The sequence below is a fragment of the Hevea brasiliensis genome, chromosome 17, assembly GCF_030052815.1.
Source record: "Hevea brasiliensis isolate MT/VB/25A 57/8 chromosome 17, ASM3005281v1, whole genome shotgun sequence".
Lineage (NCBI taxonomy): Eukaryota > Viridiplantae > Streptophyta > Magnoliopsida > Malpighiales > Euphorbiaceae > Hevea > Hevea brasiliensis.
In genome coordinates this window covers 41,359,056-41,376,912 of record NC_079509.1, presented here as the reverse complement: position 1 = coordinate 41,376,912, position 17,857 = coordinate 41,359,056, and the positions used below count along the sequence as shown (strand labels likewise).

The following is a 17,857-nucleotide window of genomic DNA, read 5'->3' as shown; positions in this document are numbered from 1 at the left end:
TTTGTGTTACACACTGCGTCAGAAAAACCCCATGTTTAAAGAAAGTCATTTTTATAAATTTTCATAATCTTATTAAAATGTGAAAATATTTATACATGTATAATATAAATATATACTATTAATTTAAAGTTGAAACCAAACAATAGAAAATATTTTCATAGAAAATATTTTTTATAAAAAATATAAAAAATTTTTTCCATATATAAGTTATTTTTCGCAAAACAAATAGAGCCTTAATAGATAAAGTTTAATTAGTTCTTCCATAGCAATTTTATATAAAATTGAAAATTGATATTTATATATTTTTCACCATTAAATGATAAAAAAAAATAAATTAAAACTATTATCAAGCTCAAAAGAAAATGTTAAATATAAATCAATTATAGAAATTTCACTTATACGTACCTTTTTTTTTATCTTTGTATGAACGTTTGTTACCCTTGTCGACCTTGCATGGAACATTCAATTGAAAAGAAAAGATTTATGGCTGAACATGTTGCATATTAATGAGTTTTGTACATATATATGTATTACATTTTTTATTAATATTTTAATTATTTAAATAACAATTAAAATAAAAAAAAAAGGAAAAATCAATATCAATAAAAGTAGAGAACAAATTCTTATATATGGGCTAAATGTGGCTGTCATAGATGACCTTTTCAAAAGAATAATACTTTCCATTTCACCTCTACAAAAGTGCAAATTCCAATTACAAACATAGATGTGTGACCTTAAGAAGAATAAGTAAAAGCATTTCAGGTAAAAGAGCAGAGGCCATGAAAAGCCATGAAACATGGGCAGCCAAAGCCATCCCATTTGTCATGTCTGACTAGGATTAGGATTCCTCCAAAATTGAGAATGGAAAGTCCAAATTGGACCACACGACAACGTTATCCAACACATAGCCCAGTTGGAATTTGATAAAAGAAAGGAAATCCATATGAAGGCACCGAGAATGGTACATCGTCGAATCGCCATGGACCACAGCTATCTACATGAAAAACAAAGCCTATAGGCTACTAGGAGTCTACGACTCGGCCTCACTATTACCTCACTGTTTGCCATGTGATAAGTTGGGCTGAGTGATTTTGATTTCGGTTATAATTCTGAGTCTATTTAAAACTTAAAATTTTGAATTAAAATTTCAATATAATTTTAATTTAGTTTAATTTTTTATTATTTTAATTTTGATTCAATTCATTTCTTAATTCTTTGACTTTAATTAGGTTTGATATGATATGGTAATAATTCAATTATCGATTCTTAAAATGATATTATACAATTATTTTTATAAAAAATAATATTTAAATTAGCATATTTAATATTTGAAATAGGTTATTAATATACAATATATTTTATAATATAATTTTTAATTATTTTTAAATTTTATAATCTTTGGTATATATAATTTAGGATTAAACGTGTTATATAATATAGTAATATAAGTATATTATATAATATATTTTTTAGCTATTTATTAATTATGTAATCTTTAATTATAAGATATTGTGTGTGGATATATTACAATTTTAATTGCATGTAAATATATAATTATATTAAATATATAATACATCTAAAAATATAGAAAAACATAAGTATAAAATCGATTTTTGGTTTAATTCTGATTTGATATGATTCTGATTTAATTCAATGAAAATTTATGTAACAAATTAAATTTTTTTTTAGTTTATACATAATTAAAATTAATGTGTAAATTTCATGTAATATATTATTTTTTTAAAGACTAAAAGTGTTAAATCATGTCAAAATATTTCAAATTAGCTATGTTCGTATTAAATAGATTAATTCATGTCAAATTATATTAAATGAATTATGTATTAAATTAACTCACCACAATTTAATATTAATTATTTTGCATCATGTAACTCATAAAATCAAAATGTTGTATTCCCATTTAAATTTTTAATATAATTTATTAATCGAGTTGTATTTATGTCGACTTTAATTATATTCATATTTTTGTTGCGTTGATACAAACACAACCCACCAACTCAAATTACCGCCCTTATTTCAGTGGAATATCTTCCTCCGAAAACAAGAAATTAAATTTCAAATCCTAATAATCTCTCAAAGGTTTTAGACAAATCCTAAAGTACAAAAGTATTAATCATAATACAATAAAATAAAATGTTGCAGAGGTTGATGTTCAAATTATGACCATCTCTCTAAATGGTTCATGCCAAGCTCTAACAATTACAATCAAACTCAATCATTGACTAAAGACAATCAGACCCATAACTGAATAATTAGAATAGTATTGTTACAGCAATCATGAAAACCATAAATTCATACTATGATGTTAAAATATTAATTTGATAATATTATTCACCAACACAATCTCCCTTTAAGCAAACACTATGAAACTATCACACCCAGCTTCTTTGTATATGAATACAAGAAAATGCCCCCATTACATTATAGCAAGCTTGCATGAATTTGCAGATGCTTCACTATCATAAGTTCAAGTGGACCCAACACGTTGTTCAGAGCATGAAGAAACCAAGGAAAAGAGAGTAACCAAGAAAGGAACCAATTAGATGGAAGGAGGATAATTGAGTTCGGTTGGAAGAAGATTTGGGACGAGCACTTCGTGGAGCAAAGCGAGCCCTTCTTTTGATGTGAATCCCAAGTTTTCGAGTATGAAATGAACCAAGGTCATTGTCTGCTACTGCTAATTGTCCACCATGGTGATTGAGGACGACGCCTACATTAGCCGAACTTGGAAGAGATTGAGACAACAAGAGGAGGCTAATGACAAGGAATGAGAATATCTGAGCCATTTTCGCAAGCAAAGTTTAAGGTTGGAGGAAAGGTATCTACTTCTTAACCTCAACATGTAACAATGAGATATTAATAGTGGCAGTTGAGGTGGGCCAGTTGAAATTTATTATTATTATTATTGTTATTTAATTCTAAAATTAATGATCTTTGTATTTATATTCTAAAAATTATATTAATTAATTTTTAAATTTTAATTTTATCGCATATTTTTAACTATTCATTTATTTTTCTCAACTTCAACCATTAATAATAAATATTTTTGTCTTTGGGTTTTTAACATTATAAATATTTTTACCTTAAATTTTTATTATTAATAATAATTGTCTCTTGATTACTGCTTTAAAAATATATTGATCAAATTATTAATTTTGATAATTGAGAAGCTAAATAATAATTTATTGTATGAAAAATATATATATATTAAAAATAAAGCTTTTAAACTCAATATCTAAAAATTTAGGCTCCATTTGTTTTTAAAAAAAAATATTTTCCTAAAAAATGTTTTTTGTATTTTTGGGCTTTTGGTATACTAAAAAAATTGATCAACGGTAAATATTTTTTTGATCAAAGGAAAAATTAAGTTATTTAATTTTAATAATCTTATTAAAATGTAAATATATTTATACATACATAAAATAAACACATATCATTAATTTAATATTATAACCAAATAACAAAAAATATTTTCATATAAAATATTTTTCACATACAAATTATTTTTTGTGAAATAAACGGAGCTTAGCATAATAAAATTGAGATAATCTAATCTTTTTATTTTAATCAACTAAATAATCAACATAATTTTAATTTTTATCAAAAAAAAGGAATAGTCATATATATATATATATATATATATATATATATATATATATATATCCGGGATTCGTCCAATACCATGGGTCGCTTTCGGCGACAAAGTGAATAAAAAGGATGTCACTGATTTATTCCAATAAGAAAATCTCACTATTGTTATTTCAAAGGAAAAGTGTCAAAAAATGACAGGTAAGAAAACACTGTGGTGGGAGCAGTCAGCTCCAGAATTCTTCAAGACACTATCTTAAATATCATACAAAACTAGGTAGATGGCAAAAGGCTATAGGCAGCAGAATTGAGGATGATTCTTGATCCAATATCAAATATCGACACTGAGGCAACAGATTCATTGTAAAAAGGAAAAATTAAAAACTTCAGAGATGAAAGTCAGAAACATGATCACAGAAAGATAGATTCCTAATTCGAATATCATCAACCTTTCAACTAACAACGTTCAATGTTTACTACTCAAAACACAACAGGAATTTCAAAATTCCCCACTAAAATTGATGGAATATTTGAAAAACATAAAGGGCTTTCACTGCTATTCTTTAAATATTTGTATTCATTTACCCTCTAAGATGCAACTAGAGCCTTAGTAACAGCAGAGAGCAGAACAGAAATAGTCTCAGTTGGGCTTTGGAATAACGAAATCTGGCACACTTATTTAGCCAGTTGGCTGATGAGTAAAACTTCAAGAACGTGTTCAGTTAACAAAACTCAAGAAAATGATCAGCAAACGATTGACATTCCAAAAGAGGGTTGCGAGAAAGGATTTGGTTCTTAGAAGGAAGAAAAAGAATCTTCATTCATTAGTGATTAACAGCTAATATAGAGAATTAATTAGTTAATTAAACTTATTTATTTAATTTAATTGAATAGTGATTATAGGTTCAGGATCTACTGCCACAAAACGAATCTCATTGTCGCTTTCTGGAGAAATTCTTACTGGATGTGGTGCCTATGACCCAAAAATTCAAGAAGGAAAGGGTAGGAGAAAACAGAAAAAGCTCTTGAGAATTTTATGCTGAAATTATTTTTAAAAGAAAGAAAAAATGCTAAGGAGAACTTCACCATTAGGCAATAGACCTATATGGAACTTTTCTTCCCGCTTGGTTTCAACTGTTGAATTCCTGAATTTAATAAAGAAAAAAGGAAAAAGAAAAATCAAAGCGCATCCTTAAAAATTACTGGGAAAATCAAAATCATATGAAAGAGCATTCATTTTTTGATGCTTATGCTTTAGTCGCTGTCACACTTTCACGATCATCATCCAATCGTAGAACACCACGAGATGATTCCTTCTTTGGCAATGAGGCTCTTCTTTGCTCGCATTAATATAAGTTTTGCTGAAATTGACGAGATTTTTCTTTAATACATAAAATATGTTTGAAGAATCCTATTATTATATGAAAATCATAAAGATTGATTACCAAAATCTTAAGAATATTTTATGATTTCTTGATAGCATTCTATATATATTATGTATCTTTCATTACAAGTATGAAGTTCTATGTATCATATAAGATTCACTAACAAAAGTGAGTAAAATAAAGCCCTTATGAGTCTCCGCAACTAAACCACCTAAATCCTTCACTTGCTATTTTCTTTTATCTTTTCTATCCTTCTAAATTTCAACATGGTATCACAACTTAGATTTGAGTTCCATAGTTATTTTCTCCCAAATTCCTCTTCTTCATCATGGAATTAGAGCTGGATGGCAATGGCGTAACTAGAGCGGGCCTCAGCCAAATATATATATATGAGGAGCTTATTATATATACTCTGGTGTAGATTCATGTTGCCCCCCTAACGATTAACGTTACATACCTAGTTCAATTCAATTTTTTTTTAATATTTAACCTCAATTGTTGTCATAATATTAACTTGTCTCGTTTCATGATTCAAACTCTTAATTAAAAAGCCCATCAAAATTAAAAATCATAATTATTTAGAGTAAATTTCAATAACTATCCCTGAACTTATATAGTTGTAACATTATAATCTTTAAACTTTAAAACGTAACATAAAACCCCTAAATTTTTAAATTTTATACAGTAAAATCCCTCTAACTTTCAATTATTGATTTTTCAGTCGAAAATTGATTTGAACAGCTCCCATGGCTCTTAGTCAATATTTCTCTCTCCTCTCTTTTTCAAATTATAAAATTATTTTCTCTGCACCTGAAAAATCATTCTATTTACAGTGAGAAAAATGATTCAATTTACACATAACTCAAGAGAGAAAAGAGAAATATTGACTAAGCTCTATGCTAGAACTGTTTAGGTCAGCGTCTAACTGAAAAACCGACAATTAAATGTTCGAGTGATTTTACTGTGTAAAATTTAAAAGTTGAAAGAGTTTTATGTTACGTTTTTAAGTTGAAGGACTATAATATTATACTAGATAAATTCATGGACGGTTGTCAAAATTTATCCTAATTATTTATGCTTATATATATGCCCTTAAACTTAAAGTTTCAACATCTTAAGACCCAACTTTCTTCCTCATCCATTCTCTATTACTATTAATTTTTTTTTCTTTTCATTTTATTTCATAATTAAAATTGATAATTTCATTTATAAGATTTTTATTAAACTTTGATATTTAATATATATGGATGAAAATTTTGATGAAAATTTATAATTTTTAACAACTTGTAATTTATTTTGATAATTACATTCATATATAAATTATAACTTATAAATTATTCTTGAAATTTTAAATCATTACTTTTGTAATTATAATTATATATGTTTAAATTGGAAATTCATTAATAAAATTTTAAGCTAGTAAATTTAAAAATTAATATCATGAGTAAAAATAAATTTATTAAATCATATTATGTAAAAAGAGATTTTTAAAATTTAAAGATATTTTTCCAACTCCAATTGAAAGTGACCATTCATTCTTTAAAAGAATATATATATATATATATATATATATATATATATATATATATTCCTCCCCTAATATCAATTTCTGGTCCACTACTGCTGGATTGAAGTCCCTGCTCTTCATAGAAGCAAATTTCAACTTCAGAAAGGAAAAAATGTAACGAAGAGTATAAAAGGTGGCTTGTATAGCACTCTTACAGAAGAAGCAGTCTCACAAGGCTCCCCAAGAAAATCAATGGAGGCCCTAAGCTGCTCTGCTTCATCTTCAATGTTTAAATCTGTGGATGTGTTGTATGCAGAAATTTTACATCAATTTTAAGCCGAACACACATAATGTCCTTTAGTTCCACCGAAGAATGAAAAGAAGTCTTCACATTTTCCGTTTCTCGTAAACCAAACAAAGATTAATTGATTAGGGAGCAAGAAGAGACGTTTAGCTTCTAGCGAAAGGCGTCATAGGAATCTAGAGGAGGATGAGCCAACGGAGGCTGCCTCTGGAGGAGCTTTGATCGGAGAAGAGTGATTGCTACTGCAAGCTTCAGCGACTTGTCGCTCGTCGATGCAGCAGCCAGCTTTGGCGTTTGGTGCTTGTTCGTTGGAGCCCATTATCTTGACAAGTATAATTGACGCGCAAGATCTTTGGGCTTTCTCCCGTGCAAAAGTTAAATTTGAACTCTGCCGTTGATCATAAGCCACTTCTACTGGCAAGTCAAACTGCTATGCCGAATAAATAAATAATTAATTTAAGGTTTCTCGGTTGGTTTTGCCGGCTTGATGGTTGGGATCAATTCTGATTCGAAAAGGTTTTAATATATAATGATTTTGGTTCAAAACGATTTCAATACTGATTCGGCCGAGTATGATCAAATTATAATATTTTTTTTAAGCACTATTTATTTAATTTCTAATGTTAAAAAAGAAATCCACATATAAACACAACATAAATTTATTTATAAAAAAGAAATTTAATTTTTTGAATTGAACTGATTTGAGTTTAGAATCATTGATTCAAATTGATAGTTTCGTTTTTATCTTGATTCAGATTTGAAGTCAATTTATAAACCGAAACCGTTGACCCAGTCCAATCCTGATGTAATTCACAATTGGAATTACCCATATTTAGGTTGTAGTTATTATTACTAAGAGTAGCATTTATTATTTAAGATATGTTATTAATAAAAAAAAATATTTACATTTCTTGAAGTATAAAAGTAGTTCAGTAATTAATATTTAAAAATTACAAAAATATTTTTTTTAAAAAAAATAATTATTAATAATTGAAATCTTCTTTGCAATTATAAAGTTTAGAATTCTCTACTTATGGAAGATTACACAATGATATACTATGCTCCACTGGAGGATCCAATTTGTCATTTTCTAATGGGCAGCAAAACATATTAGTCAACTTTATCATTATTAATTTAATAAAATAATTTTTCAAAATGAAAAGTTATAAATTCACAGTTAAAAGCTCCTCCAAAGAGGAGAATCAGAAACTGTTCACCTTATAAAAATCATAACCTGGCAAGAAAAGAAATCGAAAGATGTATATTTTGCTTTTATTATCTTAATTATTTATGTAAATTTTATATATTTTTTTAAAACAAAAATTCAATAAACTTATTAATTTTTTATGTATATAAAATGAATAAATTTGTATGTTACTTCTATTAAAATTTTTAAAAATGAATTAAGGAAAAATATAATTCTGTATATTTGTGAAAAATAATTTTTTATTTTCAAATATAAAAATCAAGTTTACTGGATAAAAAATATTTTTTTAATTTTATAAAATTTTAAAATTATTATATCTTTTATATTAAAAAAATAAATCATAATATATATTTTCATTTTACTCGCATTATTTATTTATTTTATAATATATAATTATTTTTATTAATAAATAATTTAAACAATTGTTTAATTTTAATTATAGAAAAATAAATAATTAAAAACTTAAAAATTATTTTTAAATCTTAATGAAATTTGAAAAAAAAATAGATTTTCAATTATCTATTTAAAGAATTGACATCTAAATATTTAATTATATTTTCATAATTTTCTTATAAAATTTTTCTAAAAAATTATTCTAGTTCTCACAAATGAACTTAACCATATTTAAGAATTTGAGGGGACAGTAGGACAAAAAGTGTATAAAATTACATATAAAAAAAGAAGAGAGATAAAAGAAACTCGACAAAGATCATCAGAGGCAGACTAAAACCCCTTCAATTTCAACTGTGTAGCAAGAAACCAGTGTTTAAGAACACTACAAAACGAATTCCAACTCAAAAGAAAGCTAATAAAGCTGTTCAAAATCAAAAGCAGACGGCACCAGAAATTCCATATCAAAGCACAATATTTTTTTTTTTAACTACTGCAAAGGTGCAACAAAATTTAAAAAAAAAAAAAAAGGATTTATGAACTGGGAAGTTTAAACAATAAACTAAATTACTGAGTGAACAAACTGCAGATGATCAAAGCTAAACAATACAAAACAACTGGATCCCTTAAAAGGGCCGCTCTTCTCAAGCAATTAGGCACATAATTAGCCACGCTCGAGAACAAAATCCATGGCATTATGGGTTTAATTTCTTTGCTCAATAACACACAGCTATGAACTTGGGGGAAAATATATGACAAAAAAAAAAAAAAAAAAAAAAAGACCTGTTCTTGGCAGCTCTATCTTATCACATGGTGCAAGTTGCTAGCATCAAAAGGCTTTGGACAGGGCATTATGATGTGAAAGAAAGCTCGAAAGTTCAAGTGGATACAGATGATCAAATATCACCCAATAGATGCTATGCTTATGAAAGCAAACTCTTGCAGGCCTCAATATCAGATGCCTGTGAATCTAATAGAACTTGCGCATTTGGACTATAACTAACAGTCCTCATTGCTGCATCAAATACAGCTTTCTGATACCTATCATCTTCCATCTTCTTAAGGACCTCTGTCACCACTTTGAAGTCCAATCCCCCAGCCAAAACTAGTTTCCCAATAACTTCACCAAAATTGTTAGGTGCTTTTGGCAAATCAATACCAATATCATCCAACAAAGAACCATAGAGCAAACACCCAGTCCCTATGTCTCTAGCTGTGAGAACCTTCTTGGTCAACAAATATTCCAAAAGCTTTGCGACTAGTTCAACACAAGGTGGATTTTCCTCCAAGGCAAGGGAAATGGCTTCCTTGACAACTTCACAATGGTAGGCTGGAGACTTCAGTTCCTCCACACACTGCAAAGCCTCATCCAGAAGCTGTGCATTGAAATATTCCTTCAAAAGTAACACTGTTTTCTTCCTAAGTTCCTCAGGATTTAATCTTGCAGCTGAAGCCGCCGGTTTCTCAACAATGGGAGGCACATAGGGAGCAGGTGAAGGTTTACTAGGTACAGAGACTTGAGAAGGAAGCTCATTACCCAAACCAAAACTGTAGGGGCGAGGAGAAGGGCCAGTACTTCCTTGCAAGAGGGCACTACTCTTTCCACCTATAAAGCCACCACTACCCTGAGGTAACAGCCTCGTGTTAAGAGATGTTGACATATTGTACATTAGTGATGGCACACGTCCTGAAGGCTGCATCGAGCGGGTCCTGGGTACCTCCCAATTATCATTATCAATTCCAGGCATCCCAGGCATCCTCCTAGTTCCTGGCATACCAGGCATCATACCCCCTGCTCCAGGTCGGTTAATGGAAAAGCCCCCAGGACCAGCAGCACCTGGAGCAGCCGAAATAACACCACGATTATTTCTAATGATTGAAGTAGCACCTGGACGCAATCCAAGATTTTTCTCGGCCTCAGAATGTATCTCAGTGATGGTTTTGGCTTTGACCTGCAACAATAAAGGTATAAATGTTCAAAATGATGTAATATCTAACTAACAAATGAAAACTGATGGCATGAAAGCCACCTCTTCACGTCTAGGAATCCAGTTATTTCCCCGCAGTTCAAGAACATCACGTATCATGAACCTCAGTCGTGGAGCCAGCTGAGGGTTTGCTGACAATTCCTTCAATCGAAGGAAGTATGTATCATTTATACGCTGCGACTTTGTGTTGTCATCAAGCTGCTTCCCAATGGTGTTAAAGATCTGACATATGGCCTCAACATTTTCTTCAGCAGGACAAATTTTGGTATCAGGTCCCAAAAGCTCCTGTGCAAATAGTAACCAACAATAAGCAATCCCAAAAACGAAAAAGGAATTGGAGAGAGAGACCAACAAACAAGGCATAGAATCCATTTCAATATCAGTCACATCAGGGAAGTGTTACAATTGAGCTTTCAATTTTAACCTTAACAATGTGATGAACAATCTTCCCAGGAACCATCTTCTGCTTCAAAAGTTCTCCAATCAAACGGATGTTTCCAAGGGTACGAAGCTTGACCAATCTTTCCTTGTCCCTGCGTTCAAGCTCTTGCTCTGGAGCTGTCATCTGCCAAACTTCCTCCCACTGTTTATCAGCACCCTCAAATGCCTCCTGGCAGATATTCAGGAGAACTCGCTTGAATGTGATTTCCTTGCCACCTGGCTCATCAGATGGGAATGGGGGAAGCTTTTCATTTAGATCAGAGCACAGCTGAGCATACATGGGACAAAATGTGGGCTCCAGAACAGACTTCTCAAAAATAAGCTGTATCACACCCTGCATGACAAGTCAACCATGAGTTCATCTGGTAATTGCAATCATCTAAATAGATAAAGCGTGGAGATAAGTAACCTTTAAGATATCAGCAGATGTAATGCCAGAATCAATGAGTTGACCCTTGAGAAGATCAAACTTCTCAGGGGTAAGCTTGTTCAATATACTGCATAAAAAAGAGACTTCTTTTTCAGCAAATCACTTCTATGTAAAACTCATATCCTGTACTAGCCCTTGCAAACTCCATTAACATTTCAAAATATGGATTCCATGAAGCCAAATTATAGTAGTTAGATATAAAAAAACAGAAAGAATTAAAGAACATAAATTCTAGCAGATCCATAAGGATCAAAACAACCCATTTCGTACTTTCTAAGCAGAGGAAAAATAATAAAAAGACAGATGCTCTCAAAAGACAAAATAGGAGATAAATAACTGAATTCAATTCCTATTCTATCGTTCTGGCTTCCTTTGACACTGTCTATATACTTGTTACTCGTCACTAGGTATGTAGTTTCCATTTGAAGCAGTCAATTATATGGAGTGACATCTATATCATACGTCTGCTTTATTGTTCAGCAAAAATACTAGAATTATGATATGTCAGCATTATTATTCAGTATAAATACTAGGGTTATAAAATGTCTGCTATATTGTTAGCCACTTCCAAAAGAGATTTTAATTGCTGAAAGGCATAAATGTTATAAAAAAACTTATTGGTGGAAATTTTATAAGAACCTTACATAGGAGCTGTGCACATTCAGAAGTCAGAACTTAAATTTTACTACTTAAAGGATATCTAAGATTCAGGATCATTTAGATTTTTGTAGACAGCATACAGGAATTCAATATTTAAAGGATAAATAAAAGGATATTAAGACTACCAACAAGTCCACACTTCCAGTAGAAAAATGTAAATTTTCATGCATTCCATGTTTAACAATGCAGAAAGTCACACTTCAGATTGCTGTAATGAATTACCCTTTTACAGTCTTCAAGACACGTTCCTTCTCAGAAAGATTCCCCCTTCTAGCTGACCATGGCACCTCAGCCTTGACCAAAGCTGGAGCAGGACCCCCCTAGTTTTCAAAATAAAATACAGGTTTGAAACTAAAGTTCAGCCACATGCCCATAAAGGCAAACGTTTGCACCAAATTACTACAAATAAAAATGACGATCATGGTAACACCGATAACAATCAACATAACACTTACAACATGCATTATAATTGAAGTAATGTTACCAACAAAGAAGTGAGCAAATATCAACCAATGAGAACAGAGTTATCTTAAGTGTTATTAGATCAGGAACCAATTACTTTACAGTAATATTTAAGTACCCTTTTTCTTCAAATCGAACAAAAAGTCATTGTTATCTTCTGCCCATGGACACTCACATATCTTTTTTATGCCAAAAAACAACATTATTTGGAAGAGTTATCATAAAACTCGAATTAAGTAAAAAGGCTGTGCTTATACATGTATACCATTCTCAAAATTAGAAATTTAAAAAGGAGCAAGAGGAACCTATATCATAAAACTATTTCTTTTGAGATAAAATAGTTTATAACTAGTATATCAAAATTTAATTTCTCATGCTAAAACATTTCAAACTAAGCTATAGCAATATACTGAATCTGTAGAATCTGTTAACCTTAACTTGCATTTCAATATGCCATGCAACTATTGAACAATGTCAATCTTACAGCGATAACAAACCCAAAGAACAATACATGTGAAAAGTAACATTGAAGGATGCTCCTTATTTAACAAATTCTCATCATTGCATAGTTTGTGCCATGGAAAGATGTATTTTATTTAACAAACCATTACAATCCATATGAACTAAAATTTAATTGTATCAAAAAAAAACTCTAGATGCGTAAATAGTAGTTTCAAAAGACAACAAATGAACAAGAACATACAAATGTAGCAAGCAAAATGATCATATAAATTACCAATTGATTGGAAGAGATTTGTGCTCTTGCAAATTGGGAGTTGAGTTGGTCCTGACGCTTAAATTGACTTGCATCTGGCTGCCTGGAGTCATATTGCCCAGCAAAGTCTTTGTTTTCTCGAAGGGAATCCCAGGACCTCTCCTCTGCAGATGTAGAAAATTGTGCAGAACGACCACGCCAGTCACGATTGTCTGTCTCTGAATAACGACTCTGAGACTGATTTGGTGGCTGGAATGGACAGAGCAAAAGAAATCTTAATTCTAGAAGCTGACAGCTCAAATGCGATCAGAAAATTTGTCAATCGATCATACTGATCATTTTGATTGTCGGGCCAGCAGTCAATGGACCATAGTAAACATTTGGTACAAACAAAGATATTTACGGTGGGTCCTTTTAGAATTGTTGTTTGAACTGCTATTGAAAAAAGCACTACTTAAATATATTAGTTAAAAACCATTAAAAATTTATTTCAAGTTAAATTTGATGTGTTTTAAAATAAGAATTCCAAAACAGCTTAACAATTTTTTCAACTGCTTTTTTTTTTTTTTTCAAATAGCATCTAAAATGGTGCTTTTCGAAAAATCTCGTCGGAACCACAATCCCAAACATGCTCTTTGAACGTAACTAACTAACTATCTTAACAAATTTAACAATTTTTAAAACCATCTATGCATTCTTTAGACAAGGAAGCAAAATAAAAATACGAAGAAGTATGCAAATCAACATAGGATACGAACTCACATTGATTTCTCCACGACTCCAGCTTTGATCCTCACCAAAAAGCTCAGCTTCAATTTCTCGTTTGATTTTTAAAATCTCATCATAGATCACAATAGCCTTTGAGAAAATAATGGCCACAACATACAGTAAGGAAATGAGTAAACCATAAAATAAATAATAAATAAATAAAACATAGCTGATATGAATATATGCTCTATATTTAATCACCAAGATGAACATCTGAAGAAATTGTTTATGCAAACCATATCTTAAAGCTTAATAAGAAAAAAAAAAGTGCAAAAAGTTGAATACTTTAAGCAGGAAAAGGGAAACTCATAACATAGGAAACAAAAAAAATTTCCAATTAATTTCCCATTGCCTTGGTGCTGCATCCAAATGATTGGAATCAACATACATGAGATATAAAAGGAAAAAGTTTCCACCTAAGACATGACTATCACTAAGCTTGATAACAATACCAGGGCACAGAAATAAAAATATTACCTCTCTAAGTTGCAGCAGCTGGTCTCTTGTGTACTGCACTCGATCATGAACCTCAAATCGTGAGTCTCCAGTCTAACAACAAAACATAGGATAGGGAAAGTCAGGAACTTTCAACAAGGCGATGAAACAAACCAGAGAATGAATCAGGAACTTTCAACAAGGCGATGAAACAAACCAGAGAATGAACAAACTCCAACCCAATAACAACTGAATTAAACAATATGGACCACAGGGCTAGAAACCTAAGACGCACTATTACAACAGATGCCATAAATGATACACTCAACATATAAAACTAATAACTTGATTGTATAAAACAATTGCTAACACACATTTGCGCTTCTTCAATAAAATTAAAAGATACAATGCGATAAAGTTTAAGAACATGCATATCATACCAAGTCAACAGGAACTGCATAGCCTCTAAAGTCGTTTTAAACATACTCAAATGAATGGTTAAAATCAAATTGCCAATGTATATAAATTGTGTTAATCAGTTTAGGAATTAAAATATAGCAAAATACAACAATGTTGTTAATAGAACTGCTACATATACTTGCCAAGAACACACTCTGAAACTTTTAGAAAATATACATTCATTCTTTTTAACATTAGCAAACTACAGCTATATCCTCTAATGAAAATAAAGGCAAAAAATAAGACCAAACTTGACCATGGGCTACCATTTAACGAAGCAACTGCCAACCATCAAAGTTCACAAACATGTTGTACACAGGATGCACTTCTCTTCTTCTATATCAACATCCAACTACATTTATAATCCATGAAAGTCTAAATGTCAGTAAGTTCTTTATGGGAACATGAAACTCACTACATGCCCATTTAAAGCCTACATATTGTTGTTGGTCCATATTTACAGCAGGTACACGTATCAAGTGGCCCACCAAGAATTAGGACGCTTGAATAATTATGTATGGCAATGCTCCCCCTTCTAAATTTCTTATTCTTAACTAAGGAAAAAAAATTCCAGTTCTGAACAGAATACAATCCTTAGAACAATTATAAGTAACAGAATGCAACAAAATTGTAAAATGTTCCTAGGAATAGTTTAATATGTTCCTTTCGAGAGCAACAATTACATTAGTTTCAAAATCATTCGCAAAATCCAATCATACATAAGCAAGGTTCATAGTTTTACTTAAGAGTATTGCAATTACTGGAGCATCTATACTAATGAATCAATAATTCCCACAACATAGATACAATAAAACTAAGCTCATACATGTGATAAAATCAGCATCAAAATAAATCCCAGATCCAATACTTTCAAAACCTAATTAATAAACAATCAGCTTTCCCAATAACAACCAGCAAAAAAATCCACTGCAAAATCAGTCGCATACAATCAAAACAAGCATAGCTATATGTTCCAAAACATCCAGATCCAAAAATAGATAATGATTTTAAAGAATCATTCAACAAAAAAGAAAAAGAAACAACCTTTAGAGGAGCACCACCATGAGGACGAAAGAGAGGGAGATCACCAAAAGCGATAGAAGAAGAAAAAGCAGAAGAAGATGAGGAATTAGAAGAGGAGGACTCCACGCGTGGATTGAAGAGTCTGCTCCCTCGACCACCACCAGGCCTCAAGCTCAACGCCGTCTGATCACCTTGCTGCATACCTCGATCTTTCACTCCCAGATAAAATCTCCACCGTCCAATCAAACACAAAAGAAGAAGCAGAAGAAAGCCTAGATTCAGCTACGATAACACCGCAGAATGAAGATAAGACTCCTTCTATGCGTATACAAATATATATAGAATAGATATTTAAGGAAAAAAAAATAAACTTATATGATTTTAGAGAGAGAAAAGGATTGATTTAATAGAAAGAAGAGAAGACGGGATTGGTGGAGAAGGGCAGGTTTCGTTGATTTTCCCTCTCTTCTGCGGAGAAGAGAAGAGAAGAGAAGAGAAGAGAGAGTGTAAGGCTGGTGGGGGCAGGGAAATACAAACCCTACTTTAGGTGAGTGTTTCTGGCTTATTTTTTTTATATATATTTTTTTATTTTTAAAAGTTTACTATTTGTCTTTTTATTTTATAAAAAAAATAATTATTCAATTTTTTTATTTTGAAAATTATATTAATTAATTTTTTATTTCATTTCTTTTTTATATTATTTTACTCAATTGCCTTATTTGTGTAATTTAAAAATATAAACCAATTATTTTACATATAATGATTAGTAAAAAAACCTTAATTTGAGTTGAGCGGAATAATAAACCTTTGTTTAGATACATGGAAAGGAGAGAGAAAACAAAATAAATAATAAAAAATAAAGTGAGATTATGACTTTTTTTATATTTAAAAATGAAAGAAAAATATTAAACGTAAAGAAAATAATGTTTATTTTATATTTATTATTTTTTCTTTACTTTAAAGAAAAAATAAATTAATTAAGAAGAAAAAAGTAAATAAATTACCCATATATCTTTATTTTTTATTTTAATTTTCTAAATAATTTATAAAATTAAGAGTAAAAAAGTAAATTTAAAAAATAATATTATTTTTTTCCTCTCTTAATAAGGGAAAATAAACTTTATTTTCTTTATTCTTATTATTTTTCTTTTGTTCTCAAATAAAATGAGAGAAAATAACAAGTTAAAAATTAAAAATATTTTTCTTTGTTTATCTCATTTTATATTAAAATATAGTGTAAATGATATAAAAATATTTATTTTTATAAACAGAATAAATAAAAATAAAATAATTTTTATTTTATTTAATTTTTACAATTTTTTTTTGGGTGTGAGGTCTTTTCATTCTTCACTGTACTTTAAGTACCGTGTAGTTGCGCAATTGTCCTTGGCGGTTGAGGATTTCCGTTCGAAGATAAGAAAGTTTAGAATGACGTTTTTACCCTCATTTTTTTTTTTTTTCTTGTCTCAAGTGCTCACTTTGGATCAGGTTTACGCTGATGGGATTGGATTTTCATTGGGGTTTTTAGACAATTTAGTTGGGATTTTCACTTGGATCAGTGTACCTTTTATGGAATCCTCAAAATCTTTATAATTCCTTTAGCTATGGGATTAGAGAATCGGTGATTAATAATTTTAATTTATTTTTTTTTATTTTAACATATAAAAATAATGTAATATTTTAAATTTTTATTAACTATTTTAAATTTTATTTTTATTATTTTTATTTCTTAAATTTTTTAATAAAAATTTATATTAAAAATAATTAAAATCTATTTATATATAATATACATATAATTAACATATATTAATATATTATAAGTTATTTCATAATAATGAATACTTATTGTCATATTAATAGGATCATTATTAAATAATTTATAATTTATATATAATAAAAAAATGTTATATAGTAATATTATGAAAGAGAATACTATGTATTAATTACGTGATAATATTATAATAAAAATACCATATATCATATGGGAATTACCTATGTGCTCATACACATAACTATTAATAATTTTAATTAAATTTAATATATAAAAATAATGTATTTTTTAATTTTTATTAATTAT

At 29.7% G+C, this 17,857-nt stretch overlaps 1 protein-coding gene and 1 non-coding gene across 2 annotated transcripts; both read right to left on the bottom strand.

The window, feature by feature from the left end:
• Positions 1–8,948: 8,948 nt before the first annotated feature.
• LOC110671190 (eukaryotic translation initiation factor) lies at positions 8,949–16,177 on the bottom strand. The gene is made up of 9 exons (XM_021833584.2): positions 15,802–16,177; positions 14,341–14,412; positions 13,858–13,953; positions 13,117–13,344; positions 12,141–12,238; positions 11,238–11,325; positions 10,812–11,162; positions 10,430–10,672; positions 8,949–10,351 (listed from the first exon to the last, which is right to left on the bottom strand). Exons 1-9 carry the CDS (start codon positions 15,979–15,981, stop codon positions 9,323–9,325), a joined length of 2,385 nt encoding a protein of 794 aa, XP_021689276.2. The 5' UTR covers positions 15,982–16,177; the 3' UTR covers positions 8,949–9,322.
• LOC131175756 (small nucleolar RNA snoR103) lies at positions 15,135–15,238 on the bottom strand. The gene has a single exon (XR_009145946.1). It is a non-coding gene; the product is annotated as a small nucleolar RNA snoR103 (small nucleolar RNA).
• Positions 16,178–17,857: the final 1,680 nt, after the last annotated feature.

Excerpts from the sequence above, each read along its gene's own strand:
- LOC110671190 (XM_021833584.2), bottom strand. The coding sequence starts at position 15,981 with ATGCAGCAAGGTGATCAGACGGCGTTGAGCTTGAGGCCTGGTGGTGGT. Across the intron at positions 13,954-14,340 it reads AGCTGCTGCAACTTAGAGAG|GCTATTGTGATCTATGATGA; the intron begins GTAATATTTTTA and ends ATTTTCTCAAAG. Across the intron at positions 12,239-13,116 it reads AAATCTCTTCCAATCAATTG|GGGGGTCCTGCTCCAGCTTT; the intron begins GTAATTTATATG and ends TTTGAAAACTAG.